The sequence below is a fragment of the Lycorma delicatula genome, chromosome 1 (genome assembly GCF_047948215.1).
Source record: "Lycorma delicatula isolate Av1 chromosome 1, ASM4794821v1, whole genome shotgun sequence".
NCBI classification, from domain to species: Eukaryota; Metazoa; Arthropoda; class Insecta; order Hemiptera; family Fulgoridae; genus Lycorma; species Lycorma delicatula.
Window position 1 is genome coordinate 95,206,852 of NC_134455.1, and position 19,985 is coordinate 95,226,836.

The window sequence follows — 19,985 nt, forward strand, 5'->3', positions numbered from 1 at the left end:
TCGGCCACAGAACATCATCATATACGTGCAGCTGATAGATCTGCGATCGGGGATTTTGCTGGCGATTTCGCTAGGACTGGGAATTGGCACAGCCTTGTGGGCGCCGCTGGTCTTTCAATCAAATACGGAGTGGAATCCGTTACCGGCGTATTATATCCACGAATGTCAGGCAGTCGTACAGCGGATACAGCTATGGCTGACGAACCTCCTGCAAAGGTAGCTAAAATGGATGGCGCTGCCGCCACGGTCCGCAACTCTGCGACCGGAGGTACAGACTTCATCCACATGCCGGTCTCCAACTTCAAGACCGGCCGTCTGCGGTTCAATCATCACCGCTTCATGTGGACGTGCGGCTACCAGTTTAAACATCTCTCCGGCAAGACGCAATGGACGGAGGGCCGGGCGGCGGCCGCTAAACAGCCCGCCGTAGCGCCTACCTACAAAAGCGTCGGGTACGTGACCACGCCGCTCGCCTACATTCCTGTGGACATCATACCGTGGTATCTGTCTCCGGCCGAATTCAACAACCTGCCTATAACGTCCGAAGTGAAACGTGTGCAGTGCAGTGTTAAACCGGTAGGCTTTCGTCTACCGTTCATTACAAACAGTGCGCAGTTAAGCAACGCTAACAGCGAACAATTTATGTTAGTCGGCGCCGCATACGGGCTTTGCAACAAGTATCAGGGCGTAAACTGTAAGTATACATACGCTTCCGACAATCCTATGGTACCCACAGACCTACATCTGCACAATCCGTGCGATGAGGTTACCAATTGGTATGGCGGTACAGCCACCGGCTCGGCCATAGATTATTCTTCAATTCCATGCTCGTTTGGCAATCAGATACCTCTGCAGCAGTACTATGTACAGCATTATTATAATGAAACAGGGGCCGATACATTACCTGAAATTATGAAAGATATGCAGGTCTTTCCGATAACCAATTCCGCTACAGCGGAACCGTTATTGTATGAATACAGACCGCAGGTATGTGTACTTAAACCTATGAAACCTTACCCTCCGCTAAAATCTTATAATACTAAATTAGGATACGGGATTAAAAATTTCTGTATTTCTGAACTTTTATTTGACGCCGGTGTGAAAACCGGTATTAAATTGCTAAGCGTACGGCCGGCGCATGCCGGTAACATAGAGGTTCCGTACGAATCGTACGTAGAACAGGGCGGCTTTATGTCGCACGGCCTGTATCAGTATAACGGCGGTCTTTTGCCGCCTACTATGCATGTTGGCGTGTTGCCAAATAATTCTTATATTAACACTATGAACGACTCGCATATACAGTCGTCCGTATGTATTTGGAAAATAGATACGGAAATAGAAATAGAATACAGTTTTGATTTACTGTACAATAACGAGACGTACGGCCGACCTCAGGGCCAATGTCTCGGCGATAAATCGTTTATTACAACGTCGGCCGATATAGCCAATGCGTTTGGATATCGTTCAAAATTGGACGGCGACAATTTAATTACAGAAGATTATAAGCTGACATGACTAGAACGTGAACACGTGTCGCCGTCAACGTCAGATACTGTTGCAAGTTGCGTATCGGGTCATTTCATTGACAAACAAAACGCCAGATATAGACTCAAATACATTTTAGATAATAAGTTTAATTTAAACTCAAAGGTTAAATCAATTGTAAAAGATATTTATCGGACAGACAAGGAAGGATTTAATGTTATATTAATGTCGACAAACGATATCTGTGACATTACTACAAACTTTGAATCTTATTTGTCCGCTAAACATAATGTATACATTTGATAATCTGTAAATAAATTGTATTTTCTGTTTTTTGTTGTTGTAATAATAAAACCAATTATTTATGCTGTTAACTAAACATTTGTTATCATTTATTAAATACTTTATACCTTACAATACCATTATGATTCTACAATACTAATTTTACAATAATTTATTTTTATCCTTATTAAATATTTCTATGCTTTTTTCTATATATCTATAGCGTACGTTCGTCCCGTCCTTTAATGTTTTTATTCCTGCTCCCCAACACATTAACAATCCTACGGATACGGGGTTGGGTTTTCTTCGGCATCGGGCTAAGAAGCCGCACGTACGCCATTCAAATTTCCGCATCCGTATTAAAAATGCACGGTCGCTAGGGAAGACCTCTCTGTTGCTCAATACAATGAGAGGGGTTTTTTCTAGTATTCTCGGAGGATGGTTTTTAACCTGCACCTCTAACTGATCGCCGGCCATTATCTGTTTAATGTCCTCATAATAATAGGGGTCTAGCCGGGCCTCGTTCCATATATTTATGCGACGTGCAAGACCGCCCATGAATGGAAACCGTTCGTTGCGGTTGGGGCTTATTATGTATCCGGAATTCAGGAAGAACGACGCGAGAGCGTCGAAAAAATAATTCTTTCCGGAATTCGGCGGACCCAGTATGTACAATGTATTGCACTTGTTTAGGTCCTTGTTGCATATCCTATACAGAATGTTAAGAAACATTTTCATCCTAGGTACGTCAAAATCGAATTGGTAAAGCAACAGTCCTACTAGGGCGTAGACGCTGTCAACGGCGTCGTAATACATGATATCGTATTCAGCCTTGCTGGACGCATTAAACAAAGGGGGATGTATATTAAAATGTAACATAAAGTCCAGCACATCGAAACTGTTATATATATGCTTTACCTTTCTAAGAGCCAGCCTTACCACTCTGTCCGAGTCGTCTAACTCCTCGGTGACGGTCGAATCCAACCAAAAGGAGCTGGACAATAGACGCTCAGGCGGGGACATGTTGTAATTAACAATAAACTGTACCAGATCGGGTAAAGCTACCCGTTTTGGTTTTCGTCTTCCAGCCGGTCGATGCCTTCCATTACCGTGTTCAGGAACAGAGACATCATCCGGCTGCCCTCCTCCAGCACCACTTTCCCCCGAACCGTGGCACTGCGCCACCATTCTCGCGGTGGTATTGACTGTATCTTGTCCATCGGATACAAGTCGAATTTCAGGAGGTGAGACCCAGTGATCGTCTCCGACGACCAAGAGTAAGACTGTCCGCTCTTCTGCATATAAATATTGGACGATACGGATCCAGTCTTCCTTTTCGAGCTGGCAGCAGCGAACAATGTGTCGATGCTTAACTGCCTCTCCGTAATGTTTCCGTACGCTACACCTGCAGGCTGAGCGTTGGAAACTGCACGTGTGGAGGATGTGCAAGTGCTCCCACTGCGGGTTGTCGGTTGTATGCCGACAGACGAGCACGAAGGAGTCGTCGCCGGGCCTGTATTTCCTAATACGGAGGAGCTGTTCTCGAATTCTAGAAAGAACTCGTTCACAAGCAACATCTCCTTGTACGGGTACGACCTCTGAGATGAGAAATGGTCGGGAAACTCTGCTGGCAAGTCGCTCAATAACATTGTGCCAGGGGGTACAGGTCTGAGCGACTGACAGGTTGTAATGATTTGATGTATTATCCTGCCGATCTCGTACGGGATCGACTTCATCCGAGCAACGTAAACGTTTCGGATGTGGGGCAGCTGGCTCACCAGTATGCTGGGAAGCAGGGATATTATCGTCATCAGTGTCAGTGTGTCGTCTGCGTTGTCGGTAGCGGTGGTCTTCTTTTGTCGTTTGGAGCTCTTCGAAGTCGTCGTCGTCGCCGTCGTCGTCTGGTCCTCTTCCGTAGGTTTCCTCAAACAGCCGGTCGAGCTCGCTATCTCGCCGCCGGTCGTCTTCGTACGTTTTTTTCCTCGCCTGGTGGTCGCCTCCGTCGTCGCCGTATCCGCCGCCGGTGTCGTGATGGTAAGGGAGTCTTCTGTCTGCTGCACGATCCGCTTTAGCAACTCCATCGGCGGCTTCAACGGCGCTAGAGACGCCACCTCCACCTCCTCGCCGCATCTATATTCCCCTTCCTGCAGTGCAGCCGCTCCAAGCTCGTTGTCCGGCAATTGGGTGTCCGCCTCTTCTTCGGAACTCGACAGTATCTGCGCTCGTTCTTCCCTTGTCGTTATATAGTTATCTTCGTCTCTGTAGGTGGTCGCCGGTTCGCCCAGTCGTGGTGCTTTAAAGCTTTTATTCCTCCTGGCCTTCAGCAGGTCGTCGACAGATTGCATTTTCAAAAAGTTAGATCTTGTTAATATTATTCTGTTGTCGGTAAGACGTATTGCGATAGTTAGCTGTTTCATGTATATCTGATATAAGCGGCGTACCGCGCTCGCTATTTATATACAAAAACGGTCCGAGAGAGAGAAGAGAGAATATGAAGAGGGAAGGGGCAGGATAGGCAATCGTGTATCGTAGACTGCAACGATGATATAGAAACGGTGGCTATGTGTGTGTATTAATATTACTGTATCATAGCTGAATTGATCGTTGTACCGCACACAGCTCACCACCCCACTACCGCATGATCGCGTACTGGATACTTGTCCGGATCTGGGAACCAGATCCCGCCTCACACCTCGCAGACGAACAGCATGTCTGAATGTATCGGAGGTTCCGGAGCACACGGGCAACTCGTATTTTTGCCGAGGAGACTGACGGGTTAACGGTCTCGCGCGCGCGTAGAAATATTCGGAGCCGCGCACGCCTGTTTTTCTCAAACGCTTAAGCTTTTAAATTAAAATTTTGTTGAAGGTTTAAAGTCTTATTCGTGTTTTTAAATAAACCGTCAGCTCCGTAACTGTAGATACGGTTATTGCAATCCAATGAAAATAACCATGAAGACAGTGAGGCTGCGAGGTGTGAGGCGGGATCTGGTTCCCAGATCCGGACAAGTATCCAGTACGCGATCATGCGGTAGTGGGGTGGTGAGCTGTGTGCGGTATATAAGACCGCACTTCTCGACCGTCGACCAGTCTGTTGTATGAATTTCCCCGGTCACAATTACCTCGGCCCTGGCAACCCAATCGATAACGGGCCCCCGGTGGACATCGATGATCAGATCGCGCTTGAACACGACCGTAGTGAAATTACTTAAAAATGTTTAGCCTTCTTAACCGAACAATCAAAATTTCTTCTACCATGCAGTATACTGAATCGTTTAATATAAGTTTTTTTTGTCATACGTCAATATCTCAAATACATTTATTTAGGATTTATTCTATATTACTAGTTTCTTCCTTTAGTTTAAAACAAAAACAACTTAATTAACCTGCGTTTACAGAATAAGGAATACTGGGATTAATTTATACAATAATAATGAAAAGAATCAGTTTTTTACAGGATGTTCCCTCTTCCCGTTTGAAACTAAAATCATTATACAATCACAATTAAAATTTTAGATATGACAATTTTTAGCTAGAAAAAACATCTATTTATTTGCAATTGGGAAAATAATATTTTTGGGAAATGAATTATCACTCAATTAAGTACTTGTAATTTACTTCCTGTTTGAGGGATGTGATACCCACTAATTAAAATATTCAAAGAAAAAAATCACAATAAAATAATTCTCTAAGCTAATTTATAAAATAGCAACGAAAATATTTTTGAATTCATCTGTTTTAAATGACCAATTTAACTATTATGTTAAATGTGTGTTTTTTAGAAATATATTTTGCATATAGATTGGCCAGGCTTATTTTTTTACCACGTTAAAGCAGTACTGTAAATGATATTACTTTGCCAGGCGTGTCGAAGGAAACTGATACCTTATATATAAAATTCGTCGAGAGTACTGAAAAATGATAATGCGACAATTCCTCACTGTTGGATTATTTAGTCATCGTTCTTTAGCAGGAGTACATAATATTTACATGGTTATCAGTATCTATTTTTAGGATATATACTTTTTCCTACATAATATCTGCGCGATGATTTATAACTTTTAGGTAAAAACAAATTCTACTTGCTGAATGACAAAGTTAAGTCGAATCTCTCTATTCTCGCTCAAATCAGCTGCGTACGAAAATGTCATAAATAATATTGTATGGAACTAACCCTGTGGAAAACTGTTATAGTAAATTATCTTTGCTATTACGATAGTTTTACATGAATAAATTATTTGTGTTGCCTCTAAACAGTGCACCGAAGCGTATACTAAGGTTTTAGACCAATTAAGTTTTTAGTACAGGTTTTTGTGTTTTTGGTAATTAGTAAGTATGAATAGTAAAAAAAATCCTGTATTGAAACTTTGTTTCTGTCTTCAAATCGTGTCCACAGTGAATGCTTGATGCATTCAAAACGTACAGACTTTGCGTGTCAAGAACGCTTGAAGGTTGGAGAACATCAACACTCCGATGAAAATCTGATTTAAAACAAACACTTTTGATTTCATGTATAATAAAATCAACATGTTTGATTTTTGTCTATCCCCAACTCTCTATAAATGCAAATATTGTATTATGAATCTACCGATTTACTTTCCATTGCTGCAGTTAAAAAATAAATTCACACTTAATTATCTTATCATTGTATCAGAAGTATTTATAAAGTAAATTTGTTCATTTTATTATCTAAAACTTAACAAGAAAAGACACAACAGGTATTGAAAATGATGTTCATTCTCTAATATACATTTGTCAACACGTTTGACCATGTTGCGAGCTACTCTTGTTAGCTGTATCCTGTCTATTTTCTAGATGGCATTGGTAATGATCTTCTTCTATTCCTGCTGAGTGATGGATTACTCCTATAAAAGATATCTTTTAAGTAATCTCATAGAAAGAAGTCTGGTCTAGTCAGATCAGTGGATCTTAGTGCCACACTCCTTTAGAAATAACTCTTCCACCGACCAGCTGTCACGCTCATCCTCTTGCAGTAAGGTTCTGAACTGTTGAATAATTTCTTGATAGATGGCAGCATCCAGTTTTTTTAAAAAAACAAGGGTCCTATCACCAAGGGTCCATCGCCTTGAAACCGCAAACCATACGCCTATTTTTTGTAGGTGTAGGAGAAATTTAAAGAATGTGTCCGGATGTTTAGTATCCCAGATCCAGTAGTTCTGACTGTTAACCACCAAGGTGAAACCAGCCTTCAATTGTGAAAAATGCTTGATCTAAAATGCCAATGTTGCCTCTAATGAAGTTTTTTCGAGGGTAAGTCAATTATTATCCGCAATTTAGTTATATTTTTGTTTATGTTGGTAGTACTGACGTGTTGCGTAGATGACGCATGCGTGGTTTAATTGTTTGTGCAGGTTTGATGCTGGTAGGTTAGTTCCATTATCGCTGCCTGCCGTTAACCATGGCTGCTCCGCTTTCTGTATGCACCAAAGAAGAGCAACATTCAACGATCCGCTTTTTGTGATCGGAAGGTGTATCAGAGGCCGAAATTCATCGAAGATTTTCGGTACAGTACGGGAACAGTGTGTTGCCGAAACGGAGTGTCTACGAATGGATTGAAAAATTCAAAAATGGTCGCACAATTGTTACGCACGAAGAAGGAGCCGGACGGCCGTTTACCGCCACAAATGAGGAAAATATTGAGCGTGCACGTGACATGGGTTTCTTAAACAGACGAATAAGTATGATGAAGTGTAACATCATCTGCAAATTAGTCACGGTTCTGCCTACGAAATCATCGACAACAGACTTGGGTTTCATAAGTCTGAGCAAGATGGATCCCAAAACAACTCACACAGTTGCATAAACAAACGCACTTGGACATCGGCCAAAAACATTTGGATCGCTATGGTAACGAACCATCTTCTTAGACAGAATCATCACTGGTGACGAAACATGGATCCATCATTACGAGCCGGAGAGTAAACGGCAGAGTATGGAATGGAAACATCCAAATTCGCCCTGCAAAAAAAGTTCAAGACCCAACCGACCGCAGGAAAATTGATGCTTACGGTTTTTTGGGACTCACAAGCCCAGTACTGGAACATTATGAGGAAAGGGGCACGACAATAAGCAGTGCGCGTTACAGTGAAATGCTTACTGCCAAACTGAAGCTTGCAATTCAAAGCAAACGCCGAGGACTGCTGTCGAAAGGTGTTGTGTTGTTGCACGACAATGCCCGTCCACATACTGCTGAAATGCTCCAGAAACTCAACTTTGAAGTACTGGCTCATCCTCCGTATAATCCTGACCTTGCTTCTTCTGACTACCATTAGTTTGATCCACTCAAAGAGGCATTAAGGGGCCATCGATTTACCTCGGACGAAACAGTGAAAGAAGCGGTGCATTCCTGGCTCGCAGCTCAACCGAAAACCTTCTTTTATGAGGGCACTAGGAAGCTTGTGCAACGATGGACCAAGTGCGTTGAAATGCAAGGGTACTATGTTGAAAAATGATGTACATGTAAGTTTCCTATTTGTATTGCAATAAAATTTATAACTACATTGCGGATAATAATTGACTTACCCTCGTATGAACTATTGGAAGTAGTGAACCGTTTTAGTATAATCTGCATTAGTTAACTGGTGGAAAATCTGCGTTCGATACGGATAAAATTTCAGCATTCTCTTCACTGTCGTGTGGGATGAACCTAGTGAAATATTTTCTCGGCTTAGTCTTCGCAAAAATTTATAAGGAGACCTTGTAACTTCCTGTTTAACGTCCTATACGACCTGTGTCGTTAAAACTGACTTGTATACGTTTCTGGTCTAACACCGAACCTATTTCACGAAAGTTTTTAACTAACTTCTGAATAACACTTTTCACTGATGCTTCCTTTTCAAATTTCTCCTTGAAATTTCTCGACATACAGCATGAGATTTCATCTCTAAATAAGCTTCAATCACGAATACATGTTCTTCAACGGTTAACCGCATTTTAACAAACAACATACGGTTACGCAGCCTTGTTTAAAACCCAATGCTCGACACAGACTGGTAATACTCAAATGTGCAGGCAATAAACAGTCCTTACCACTCCAGCTCCAATCGTACCAAAATTTTCCACATCATTTTATCCATCTCACACCAATATAAGCGTTTTAACAAAAAAAGATGCATTTAGTATAAACTAAAGTAACTAAATAATGTGACCTCTTTTAAGTTGAACACTCAGTACTTCAATATATTTATTTGTTTTTAATCTAGTAATATTACGTTACTATTTCTGTCGTCGGTACAATCTCTCATCTGTTGGAGACAGTCTTTCATTAACCGAAAATAAAAAAGCAAAAAAGCCTATCGTTAAAGGAAAGAATCTATTGTAAGGGAAAATTTTGCCAATGAAAAAAGGGAGAAACTATTAAGATTAACTGACTTTTTACTATTGAAATAAAAATAAACATTTATTATTTTTTTGTTGATTTTTTCATTTTAATTATAACTTTTTACAATAAATTAAATACAATTTTACAAATTTTTATTACATGATTTTTGTTTCAAAATATTCATTAAATAATACCGATTAAATATTAAATAATAAAATAATGTTTATTAGGTATCACTTAGTAAATTATTTCAATTTTAATTGTACTAGTTGATATGTACAGCGTTGTAAAACGATTTAGAACATTTTCATCAGTAGTTACATGTAATAGTATATTATACTACACATTATTTTTATGAAGGTATTTTTAGCGATCTAATAATGATTTAACATAAATTTAATAGTCTATATTTATATAATAAATTAATAATAATAACTTTAAACGTAATTCTTCAAACTTTGTTTAGCGAATCAGTTACCCTAACGCACACCCAGTAAATTAGCGTCGTAGGTCAGATTTTCATGAAATTGACATCTTTACACTAAACGATTCAGAAGTAGTGTTCTTTCCCAGAAAAATACTGTCGTAATTCATATATATCTTACGAAATGTCCTTGGGAAATATTATCGAAATTGAATAAAATGTTTGTGTATTTTATTTTGTAGTTGTAACATTTCAATTGGATTTTCTCAAAACAGTCATTTCAGACTTACTAAACTATTTTACTGGGTGTGCGCTGTATATTAAGTTAAATTTGTTTAAGTGAACATTTTTTAAGAGATTAATTTTTATTTCTGTTGTTGATTTATAATAAGCACTTTTACATAGGTGAAAATTATTTCGGTGAAGTAGTTTTAAAGAAAGATTTTGAATCGATTTGATGAAAAAAAATTTAATACTTGTACAATTCGGGGACTCAAATGCGTAACTACGTGTTTTATAAGCCATTATACTGACTTATGTACTACCTGACTGAATCGACTGACTTAAGGTGACTTCAGTACGGTTAACAAACCTAATGTTTGTAAATAATCAATGTAATTGATTTATTGTTATTATTAAATCTCCATCTAAGTGCACTTTATCATTATTAATGAATCATCATCAATTTAGTATGTTTTTCTTCTCAGAAAACAAACCAGCAGCATTAATAAACAAACGTTTATATTTTAACAGTTTCGCTTCTTCGATGCATAACAATGTAATTATTTCCAGGATGTAAAAATTGGTAGATTCTCAAAAAAATATTTTTTTTCAATGAATTAAAACAATTAACCTGTTGGACAATAATTTTAATAGATTTAGTACAATACCTATGCAAATTCTCATTAAAACTGAAATAGAAAAAAGTATATCTACTGCTTTCTATCTCAAAGCAGAAATAACCTCTTGCATTTATTTTGCAGTCTAACACTTCAACTGGATTTTCTTTTATTAGTTAGTCTTTTATTGTTCTAAAAAAAAAGAAACCATAGTTTATCTTAGTTTTGGCATCGGATGCGTATATTTATTTCACAATTAGTTTTTCAGGTAAGGAATTTATTCTCGCGTAAGTTCAGAAACGGTAAAAAAGTGATATTAAAAAAAAAGAATTTGAAAATCAAATTAGTAAAATTTAATTAAAATTTAAAAAACTGAGTTCCTAATTTTATTAAAACAGAATGCTTCAAAATAAGAAGAAAATAGTAATTAATAAAATGCAAAGTAAAAATCATTTTGCTTATATAAAATATCAATATGCTCAAATTACTGCAGACAACACTGTACATAATTTTATAAAAATTTTAGTATTACAAATTTCTTCCATATCATTTTTTAACTTATGGTAAAATGGAGTACATGTAAGGAAGTAAAATCATCAGATATCGATAATCAGTTGGGAATAATCAAAATCCACATGTTATAAATGAACTTTTATGAATTTATTATTTTTTTTTGTAATTTCTCTGGTAAATATTGTTTGTAATAAATCATATATATATAATTTGTTTCCTTTTGCTGTCATTTGAATTATGTATGTTATAAAAAAAAGAAAAATATAGGAAAGAAGAAATTAAAGACGTAGAAGATAGATATGAAAAATAATATGTGCGAAAAATTTTGATAACTTTTATAATCTATTAAAGATGAATACGAGTGAAGTGAAATTAAAATATAAATCAATAGAAGCGTGAAGAAAGTTGACTTTAAATACCAGCACTGGGAGGGGCCTTGGGGACAGCATAGCCGGGTCCAGAGTTACTGCCCGGGTGGTTTGAGGCGATGGCACTCCCCCGGAGCTGTGTTTATGCTTAAGTGCGGGTCCCTGGCTCTGGGGGACGGGGCAAAAAATGAAGGGGAAAAATACCAACACTGAAAAATAAGAATCTAAAATGAAAATTTATTTTAACAAGTCTACTTCCTTAATTAATTGAGGGAGACTAATTTCAAAGCCAAAGACTCCACTTATTTGATTTGTAGAACAAATCGATACTAGGAAAATACGAAAATTAAAACGAATGTACTATAATGTTTTCATTGTAAAAATATATTTAATGTATAAATTGTATGAATATAAAAAAATGTATACATTTATAAATATTATAATGTATTTTGATATCCCATTTCTGCTGAAAAAGTAAGGATTTTCAGGAGATTGTATTTCTATATTATAGTTTTTTTGAAAAGTTGCATTATTAAAGTGTTAAAAATAAATTAAAGATAAAACTTCTGGATTAGATTTGTTCGTTTCACCAGGGAATTAGGGCAATGAAATTTCTATACTCTAATGTTGGAGTCGATATACATGGTGTTTCGATTAATGGATAAGTCGGAGTTATTTTCAATACTGAATTATAGTTTTCAGGTAATTTAAGTAGTTCACCGAATTAATCAACTTCTCGGTTTTATTCTGAGGGAATATATATATATATATATATATATATATATATATATATATATATATATATATATATATTAAACGATTTAAAATAGAGGTGTTTTTTTTTTTATATTCGTTAAGGTCTCTAATTCGCAGCAGCGGGCTCTAATACGAAGTCACAATGTGGAATCCTCACCATGAAAACATACTGAAAATTATTCAGAATGAATGTATTAGTTATGTGTATTGGCAATAAAATAATCCTGTGCCCTATTGATCATCCAAACCATTAGTTAAAAAGGTTGTTCAAAAAAGAAACTTTAAAAGCTGGAATGGGCTTTACACTCCAAAAATGTTATATAAGATGTTAAAACAGACTCTTCTGGTGTTATTTCAAGACTGGGTAAACGGTTAAAAATTGTGAAATTTAATTTTCTCTTTTATTCTTCATGCTCAATGTCGTAATAATTATTATATCCCTTAATAGAATTCCTCGTCTATTTACTGCTTATTCTATGCATCTGAATGAATATCTTCTTATATTTACAAGGAACTGAGATTACAAGGGACTATTCTGAAAATTACTTTGCTGAATAATTAATTAATTTATTGTTTAGGTACATAGAGTATTTGTAGGTAAATGAATGATTTGAGAGTACGTCTGAAATATTTTCTATTTAAGTTGGTGAACAATAATTATAATACTCTTTTTTAATTTAATTTTAGTTAGATATAAGTTTATTTATTTTTTTATTTTTTGCTGATGATATCGCCACATAAACTTGAAGCTTGTGTGTGGGATATGGAAATGTAGCGTATGAAAAATGCTGTGACTAACCGGGATTCGAATCCAGGACCTCCGGATAAAAGGCCGAGACGCTATCACTTGAGCCACGGAAGCCGGTTTTGAAAGGAAATTTTGGGTATCCTATTTGCTTTTTATAAAAAAAATAAATAAATTTAAGAGCAAATGTTTTTTATCGTGTATTTAATATTTATTATTATAATATCGTCGATGAACTGTTGATTTAGGAACCCGATCTAAGTCTGATTGAAGGTAATTAGTCTTTCATGGATTAAACCGCCACTTTTATTAACGGTGAATTCCGGCGTAGGGATTTAATTAAAAGGTTTGTACTGGTTATCTAGCCCAAAGCTAAACAAGATCAATATGCTGGTATTTAGGCTTACTATTTCTTTTGTTGTATAATTAAAAAAAAAATGAATATGTTTTGAAAAGTAAACTTGAATATTACCCCTAGCGAAGTCCTACACAGTTCTTTTTGGAAACTTTGGCGTGTACTAAACGACGGATATCATTTTCGATGAATTTTTTATTTACCTTTCTTAGATATTTTCTAATGTACTTTAATTATAAAATGAATTTCTCATTCCATCGAAAAACAGTTTATAAATAAATAAAAAATAGATTCAACTGTTCATCAGCCTCTCGTTTCTGTGTGAATAAATTAATTAAAAGAAAGGAAAGGGTATTCGCCTTAATGGCACAATTTTCAAAAAAAATATTCTAGTGTTTATCAAATCAGCAATGGAAAATTATAATTTACTGAAGCAGACAGTTTATCGAGAAAACAATTTTTATAATTTCCTAATGAAGTGGTAACTCGTAGGTGCGAAACTAGTCACCATTTCTTTTTTTTTATTTGTTATTTCTTAGACTCATTCAGGTGTAAAGTGGTTCTGTAATAAAAATTATATTACCTGCCTGAATAGTAATCTAAGAGATTTTCCGTCCACTTAGGAGATTTTTCATATGGTATTTGTTTATCACATTTGTCCTCTAATGTATGTATTTCATTATTCTCCATTTATTTAAATTATAAAATTTTAACAAAAAAGTTGACTTATATTAAATATTATATAAATAATATTACAAAATAACAAGAATAATTAATTATTTATATACATATATACAAAATTAATATTACTATTATACAACATTGATTTACTTTTATGTATAATAATTATACATTTATTATAATTAAAAATTATATTTATTTTGACACAGCTCATTCAATAATAATTATACAAACAAAAATAATTATATGGAAAATTAATTATCACAAAAATAATCATTAGAAATCTGCTAAGTGAGAACGAGTTGAGAAAACATTGCCCAGATTTTTACCGATAATCAAGTTTCCGATTGACGAATTTTTATTCTATCTAGTATAATCTACAAATTTATCTTTATTTTTTTTACTTTTATATGGAAACATGTGCAGATAATTTACATGAGAATACGCAATATTTTATAAATAATTTTCTCCAAGATATTCGTAAATAGCAAAAGAGTACAGTATAAAATAAATAAACAAATAAAAGGAATAAAAATAACATGGAATACTCGTTACACATTGATTGAGTTTTTGGGAAATAATCGATATTGTTGTACTTTTATTATTACTACAGGATCATAATCGTCGATATCTTTCTTAAAATAGAAAAATCTTCGCAGATCCATCACTACAAAGAGACATAATTGTATCTATTTTGGTCAGTTTTATAAAATATTTCAGCGCTGTTTTAACTGAGTAATCTGATGGATGTAAATTACGATTTAATATATATTTTTTTTAAACTTTCCGTGAACAGAATATAACACCAGCAAATAAAAAAAATGATCTATATATAGGTAAAACAAAAATGTTGATTCATCAGCATTTATTATAGAATATATTATATAGTATCCTCAGATGTATATATAGCGTAACTATACGTAATAAGATATCTGATATAATCATTTTTATGATTTTTGTTATAGAAAACCAAATTAAAACAAATCAATTCGTGCTCAAGGTCTAAAACAGAAAGCATTATGAAAGATATAACTATTAACGTACAGTGTTTATACCAGTTCTGTTCTCTTGGATTAAGTAAATAAATGACTACAGTAAAAATGTTCTTATCTTTTATCTCCCGTTCGGATAAATTTTTACCTCCTCAGCAGATCCCTAAAATAGATATTAAAATAAAAACTTTAAAAAGGCCTCCTAATAAAAAGGAATAATACGAGTTTATTTTATCATTATTATGTTACCTATACGATACACAATAAAAAATTACACATTATCACGGTCAATTCGTTTTATTCCTTCCAATTTTCAGGTCTAGGTATACTACCTTATGATACATAATATATACAAAGTGTAATTAGATATTATACATTTGTCTTTATGTATATAATTTATTTTATATACATATACATATATATATATTATATATACTCTTTTGATTGTCACTACACAAATTACATCATGCGCATTATTATGCATTAAACATAGAGCACATCGAAATTTTTCATTTAACTTTGTCATTACATATTTATTTATTCTTGATTCCTCACACACTGAATGATAATTTACTGTTTTATTTATATATCTTCTATCTTTTATTTTACACTATTTCTTTTTAACACTAATGGATACATTGCACACACACACACACACACACACACACACGCGATAAATTAAAAGAAAACGATTCAATTATATTAAAACAAAAAACTTAAGGCTGTTCATTTGCTTAAAAGATTTAGTAAGAAGTTCGTGATTTTTTTTCTCTTTTTGTATTTATTACTTGTAGAATTGTTCGAAGTTCCATGGAATATATATATATTTTTTTGGTATATAAACCAGAACAGAACTCAGTGTTAGAAATTCTGACAACTCTTTCCTAATAAAGCTTGTTTATTTTCTATGTACTTTAATTTTTTCTCTCCTAAATCTTATTGTGAAGTGTACTTTCAAGCAGTAAGTTACAGCAAACTGTTTCCATCTGAAAAGGACGGAAATAAGGATTATTATATTTTGTAAAATGTTTCTATTAATAATATTATTTAAAATTCTACTACTTTCAATTTTTATACCTCGAAATCTTTTGCCAACGTAAATGCTAGTGAATAAATTGTAATAATAAAAAAGAAAATACTTTTTATTAACAATAGGTAGATGGGTACTCGGCGTAAAATTTAAAAAAAATTTCTAACGTTGTTTCAAATTTATTAGTTTTTTATATTTATATTCCGTGAAATCATACGCGATAACCTTTGTTAACGTATTGAATTAATAATATTTTAATGATAAATACATGACAAAAAAAAAGAAAATAATTTTCTAAATGTCTTCAAGAAAACTAAATTTCTATATTGTCTTAATAAATTTTAAAAATATTAAAGTAATATTATTATCAATTGCACCCGGTGAAAAGAATATTGCAAATGATGGGCTTTATATGTACTAGAAATTTCTACAAATATTTCCTACAGAATTTGTTTCAAGTATTTTTGACGTTACTTTTTTTTCTCTTAAATGAGCATCCAGAGCTAATTGCATATGCTAAAAAAAGATATACAATCTATTGTTATATGTGGAGGCTGTGGTAAATTTTTCAAGATAATGTTTCAATCATGATTCATTCTATTGGTTAAAATTAAGTATCCGTTGATGCATCTTGCACAGAGAAGTAGACTTTATTACTTTGGTTCAGACTTATCCTAATTTATTTCAATTTTGTATGAAACGCAGTGATACCATAGAAATACTTTTTGAACATTTTATGTCTTTGCCAGTATCAGTTTCTGTATAATTTTTCGAAATTGTGACTCCACTTATCAAAATTAAAAAAATTCTACTAAGCCAAATATACAGGATCGTCAGCTTATGGCATGACGATTACAACAAGAATTTCTTCTTGTGTACCTAAAAATAAATATTTTATTAAAATTTAACAATTTCTCGAAAGATATTGCTCTAATGTTTCATAATTTTACGTAAACTGGGTCAGACAAAATCTAAGCGAAATTATGATGATAACATGCAAAAACCTTGGTGTTCACAATGTGACATGACAATTACAAGTATAAAAAAAGTTGCAAATTATGTAAAATAACGTTATATAAAACTTAAATTGGAATTTTATAATCTAAATATTTTGTGTAACTTTGGCTACTGATAAGTGAAAAACATTGTCCTTTTAGTTTTGCCCTACAAATTTTATCAGCAAAGGAACAACCTTAATTATATTTTATAAATAAAAAATCATTCTTAACTTTCAGGTAATGGTGTATTCTTTTTTAAAAGATTATCAGTAATTTGATGACCTTACATATTTAGTCTAGTAACTTTTTTTAAAGTAAAACACAAAAATTTAATTAAAAATATTGCATAGTTGTATAATATTATCAGTATTATGTGTGTAGCATTTAAATAATATTAATAATGAAGAAATAATTTAACCATTTGAAAAAAAAACTTGCATCTCTTCCGTTAATAAGCGGCACTTTTAATCGCTGAAAGGATAAGCGCGCCCTTAAAGTGGAATTCGGCAAATGATGTGTCACACTAAGTGGAGTGTAATCGCCAGCTCAAATTTATTAATTAAATAATTTTTATCCTTTGTTTTCACATAATTTTTTTTTAACTAATATTAGTTTATTAAATTGCATTATTTTAATTTCATAAACTTATTTTTTTATTTTTTATTTTTGTATAGATTTATTTTAATTATTTTACTTGTTTATTTTAACGATTCATAATCTACAAGATTAATTAGTTTTGCTGAGCGAGAGAAACTAGTGGTAGCAATTGCGTCGACGAGCAAATATGTTAACAATTTTTGTTTAGCTTTAAAAATGCTGCCTGTTGACGGAAAAGATTCGAAAATTAAATTAAATGTAGATAAATAAACATTAAACAACAGTAAATTATCGATGATAAAATCAAATATTTTAAATCTTAAACTTAATTTTGTGGGGAGTAAATTATATGTTTCTTCAATATTCGGTAAACATTCTGATTTCGACACTGAAAAATAATATTCCACTTTATTGTTGAACGGGATTAATAGATGTAAGAAATTTACAATTCACTTTTAAGAAAGTGTTTGAAAAACACTTGCATGTAGATAATTGGTAATTACTGAAGGAATCGTGGATACCAGTATTCTGTTATGGTGGGGTTTCAATTAACCACACTCTTAGATATGATCGGCCTGAGTCTGTACAAGACTATATCTCAGTCACATATCGAACAAGGGACGCGGCTGCCGACGAGCCTCGGAATCTAGAGAGCTGCGTGGGATATCTGAAGAGTTCCGAATATTCATAAATTAATAGTAATATTAAATGGCAATTTAAATTATACATTGTTTTTGTTTGTTTTTATTATATTTATTCATACAATTCCAATTTTTATGGAAAAAAAAAATTATTTTCGGAACGTGGTTTATAAACAGCAGATACATAAAAAATAAAAAAGATTAAGTACAATTTTAAAAGTGTGAATTATAAAAATCCATGTAAAGATTTGTTAAAATAAATAGAAATAGATTTAAATAAAACTATGAAATACGGAACAGATTTTTTTCTGAATATTTTTCTTTTATTTTCAAAGTCATCACAGATCAAAACTCTAAACTACTTCTAGTAAATATTAGCTAAATTTGATTTTAAATTTTAGATAAAATGTTTTGTAAAGAGTTATTGATCATTTTTCTTGTTTTAAATTTAAATAAATTTAGTTAATCTAATTATTGGTTTGCTATTTGACTTTCTCACCTAATAATCTGTAACAATCGCCTAGCTTGTAAAAATTACAAGCTACTCAGAAGTAACTTCTGTTTTCGTCAGTGAGTATTATTATTGAGAATATCTGAGTTACGTCATCAAAGGGCTTAAGAGATTCCACTGTACTATTGTCACAAGTATTTGATACTTGCATGGTCAGGGATTGTAGTGGAAATTTGTAATTATTATTTCTTTCTTTTAAGTGTTGTACACTAATAGAGCCTAACTCAAAAAGTACTGAACATTTTTTGAAGAGCGTCGATATTAGAATGTTTACCTATTTTAAAAGGACATATTCATAGTATACGTAATTTTTTTTATCAGGTACAAAAATTAAAACAAAACAAAATGATTGATATAAAAATCATATTCAAGTTGTTATTAATTTTATTGTGTTGAAAATTTTATTATTTATTGATTATTATTATTATTATTACAATTTTTAAAAACTAGTATGGTCGCCATACTGAAGGATCACCGTGTTGCCGATCATTGTATCTGGATATAACGTCATCAGGAACCTGGTTATGTTGTAAAATTCCAATTTCAATAGCTCTTGAACCACCAGAACTAATTGTAACGTTATTACCTCCGACTATAGCGGTTACATCTTCCGCATACTGTTCGATCGGTTTTATGTCATTATGATGCAAATGTAAATGTATTTGATTTTGATTTACCGTCGAATAGAGCGAAGGATATAAAACCATCGGTGGTGGCGGCGGTGGGGGTGGCGGCGGATTGAGGTAGGTGTTTTGAGGGTTAGTTGTCGTCGATGAAGCCGGCGCTGAATTTCCGGGATAATAATTCGGGTAACTGTGATGCGATGCTGCAGTAGGCCCCCAATAACTCCCGCCGTTGCTACCTCCTGATGAAGAATATGTAGTGTCATACCTCGCCCCTCCTCCTTGATGAGGTTGTAACGCGGTCATAGTGTTACAATTATCAATTGGTTCCGGGCTTGATGTCGTCTTGAACATATGTGGATATTCACTGTGTTGGTTACTGTTTAACGAGTGATCTGTCAAAACTAGAAAAAAAGGAGTTTAAATTTATTTTATTAAACATGTTGTGATACATTAAATAATTAGTTAAATTAAATCACATAAAACATAAAAATATTTTCCATCATAAAATAAAATATAAATTTCTAGAATCATAGGGACATTTTAAAATTTTTTAACGGATTAAAAATAGAGACTTCAGTAATCGCTGACTTTGTGAAGAGAAGCCACAGAATAAATGTAAAAATGAATTGATTGAGATCGATCTCAAAAAAACTTGCGAAGGCTAATAACTATAATTTCAATAAGGGTGTTGGAATACTTCAATACACTGAGCACATAGGTGTTAACATGTAATCAATACATGATTATACCAAGAAATAAAATAGAAAACAATTTTTTTTCAAAACTTTTGAAGTTGTAAGT

The 19,985-nt window shown here is 33.7% G+C and overlaps 1 protein-coding gene across 2 annotated transcripts in view; it reads right to left on the reverse strand.

The window, feature by feature from the left end:
- Positions 1-13,997: 13,997 nt before the first annotated feature.
- LOC142320368 (runt-related transcription factor 3-like) overlaps positions 13,998-19,985 on the reverse strand; it is a 228,765-nt gene continuing 222,777 nt past the window's right edge. Inside the window, exons 5-6 of one of the 2 annotated variants that reach the window (XM_075358084.1) lie at positions 19,236-19,585; positions 13,998-15,767 (exon numbers count right to left, since the gene is read on the reverse strand). In XM_075358084.1, coding sequence (XP_075214199.1) covers positions 15,711-15,767; positions 19,236-19,585 — 407 coding nt within the window. In that variant the 3' untranslated portion in view covers positions 13,998-15,710. Of the gene's footprint in view, positions 15,768-18,419; positions 19,586-19,985 lie in introns of those variants that run through there. The other variant, XM_075358077.1, reaches the window with a different exon arrangement.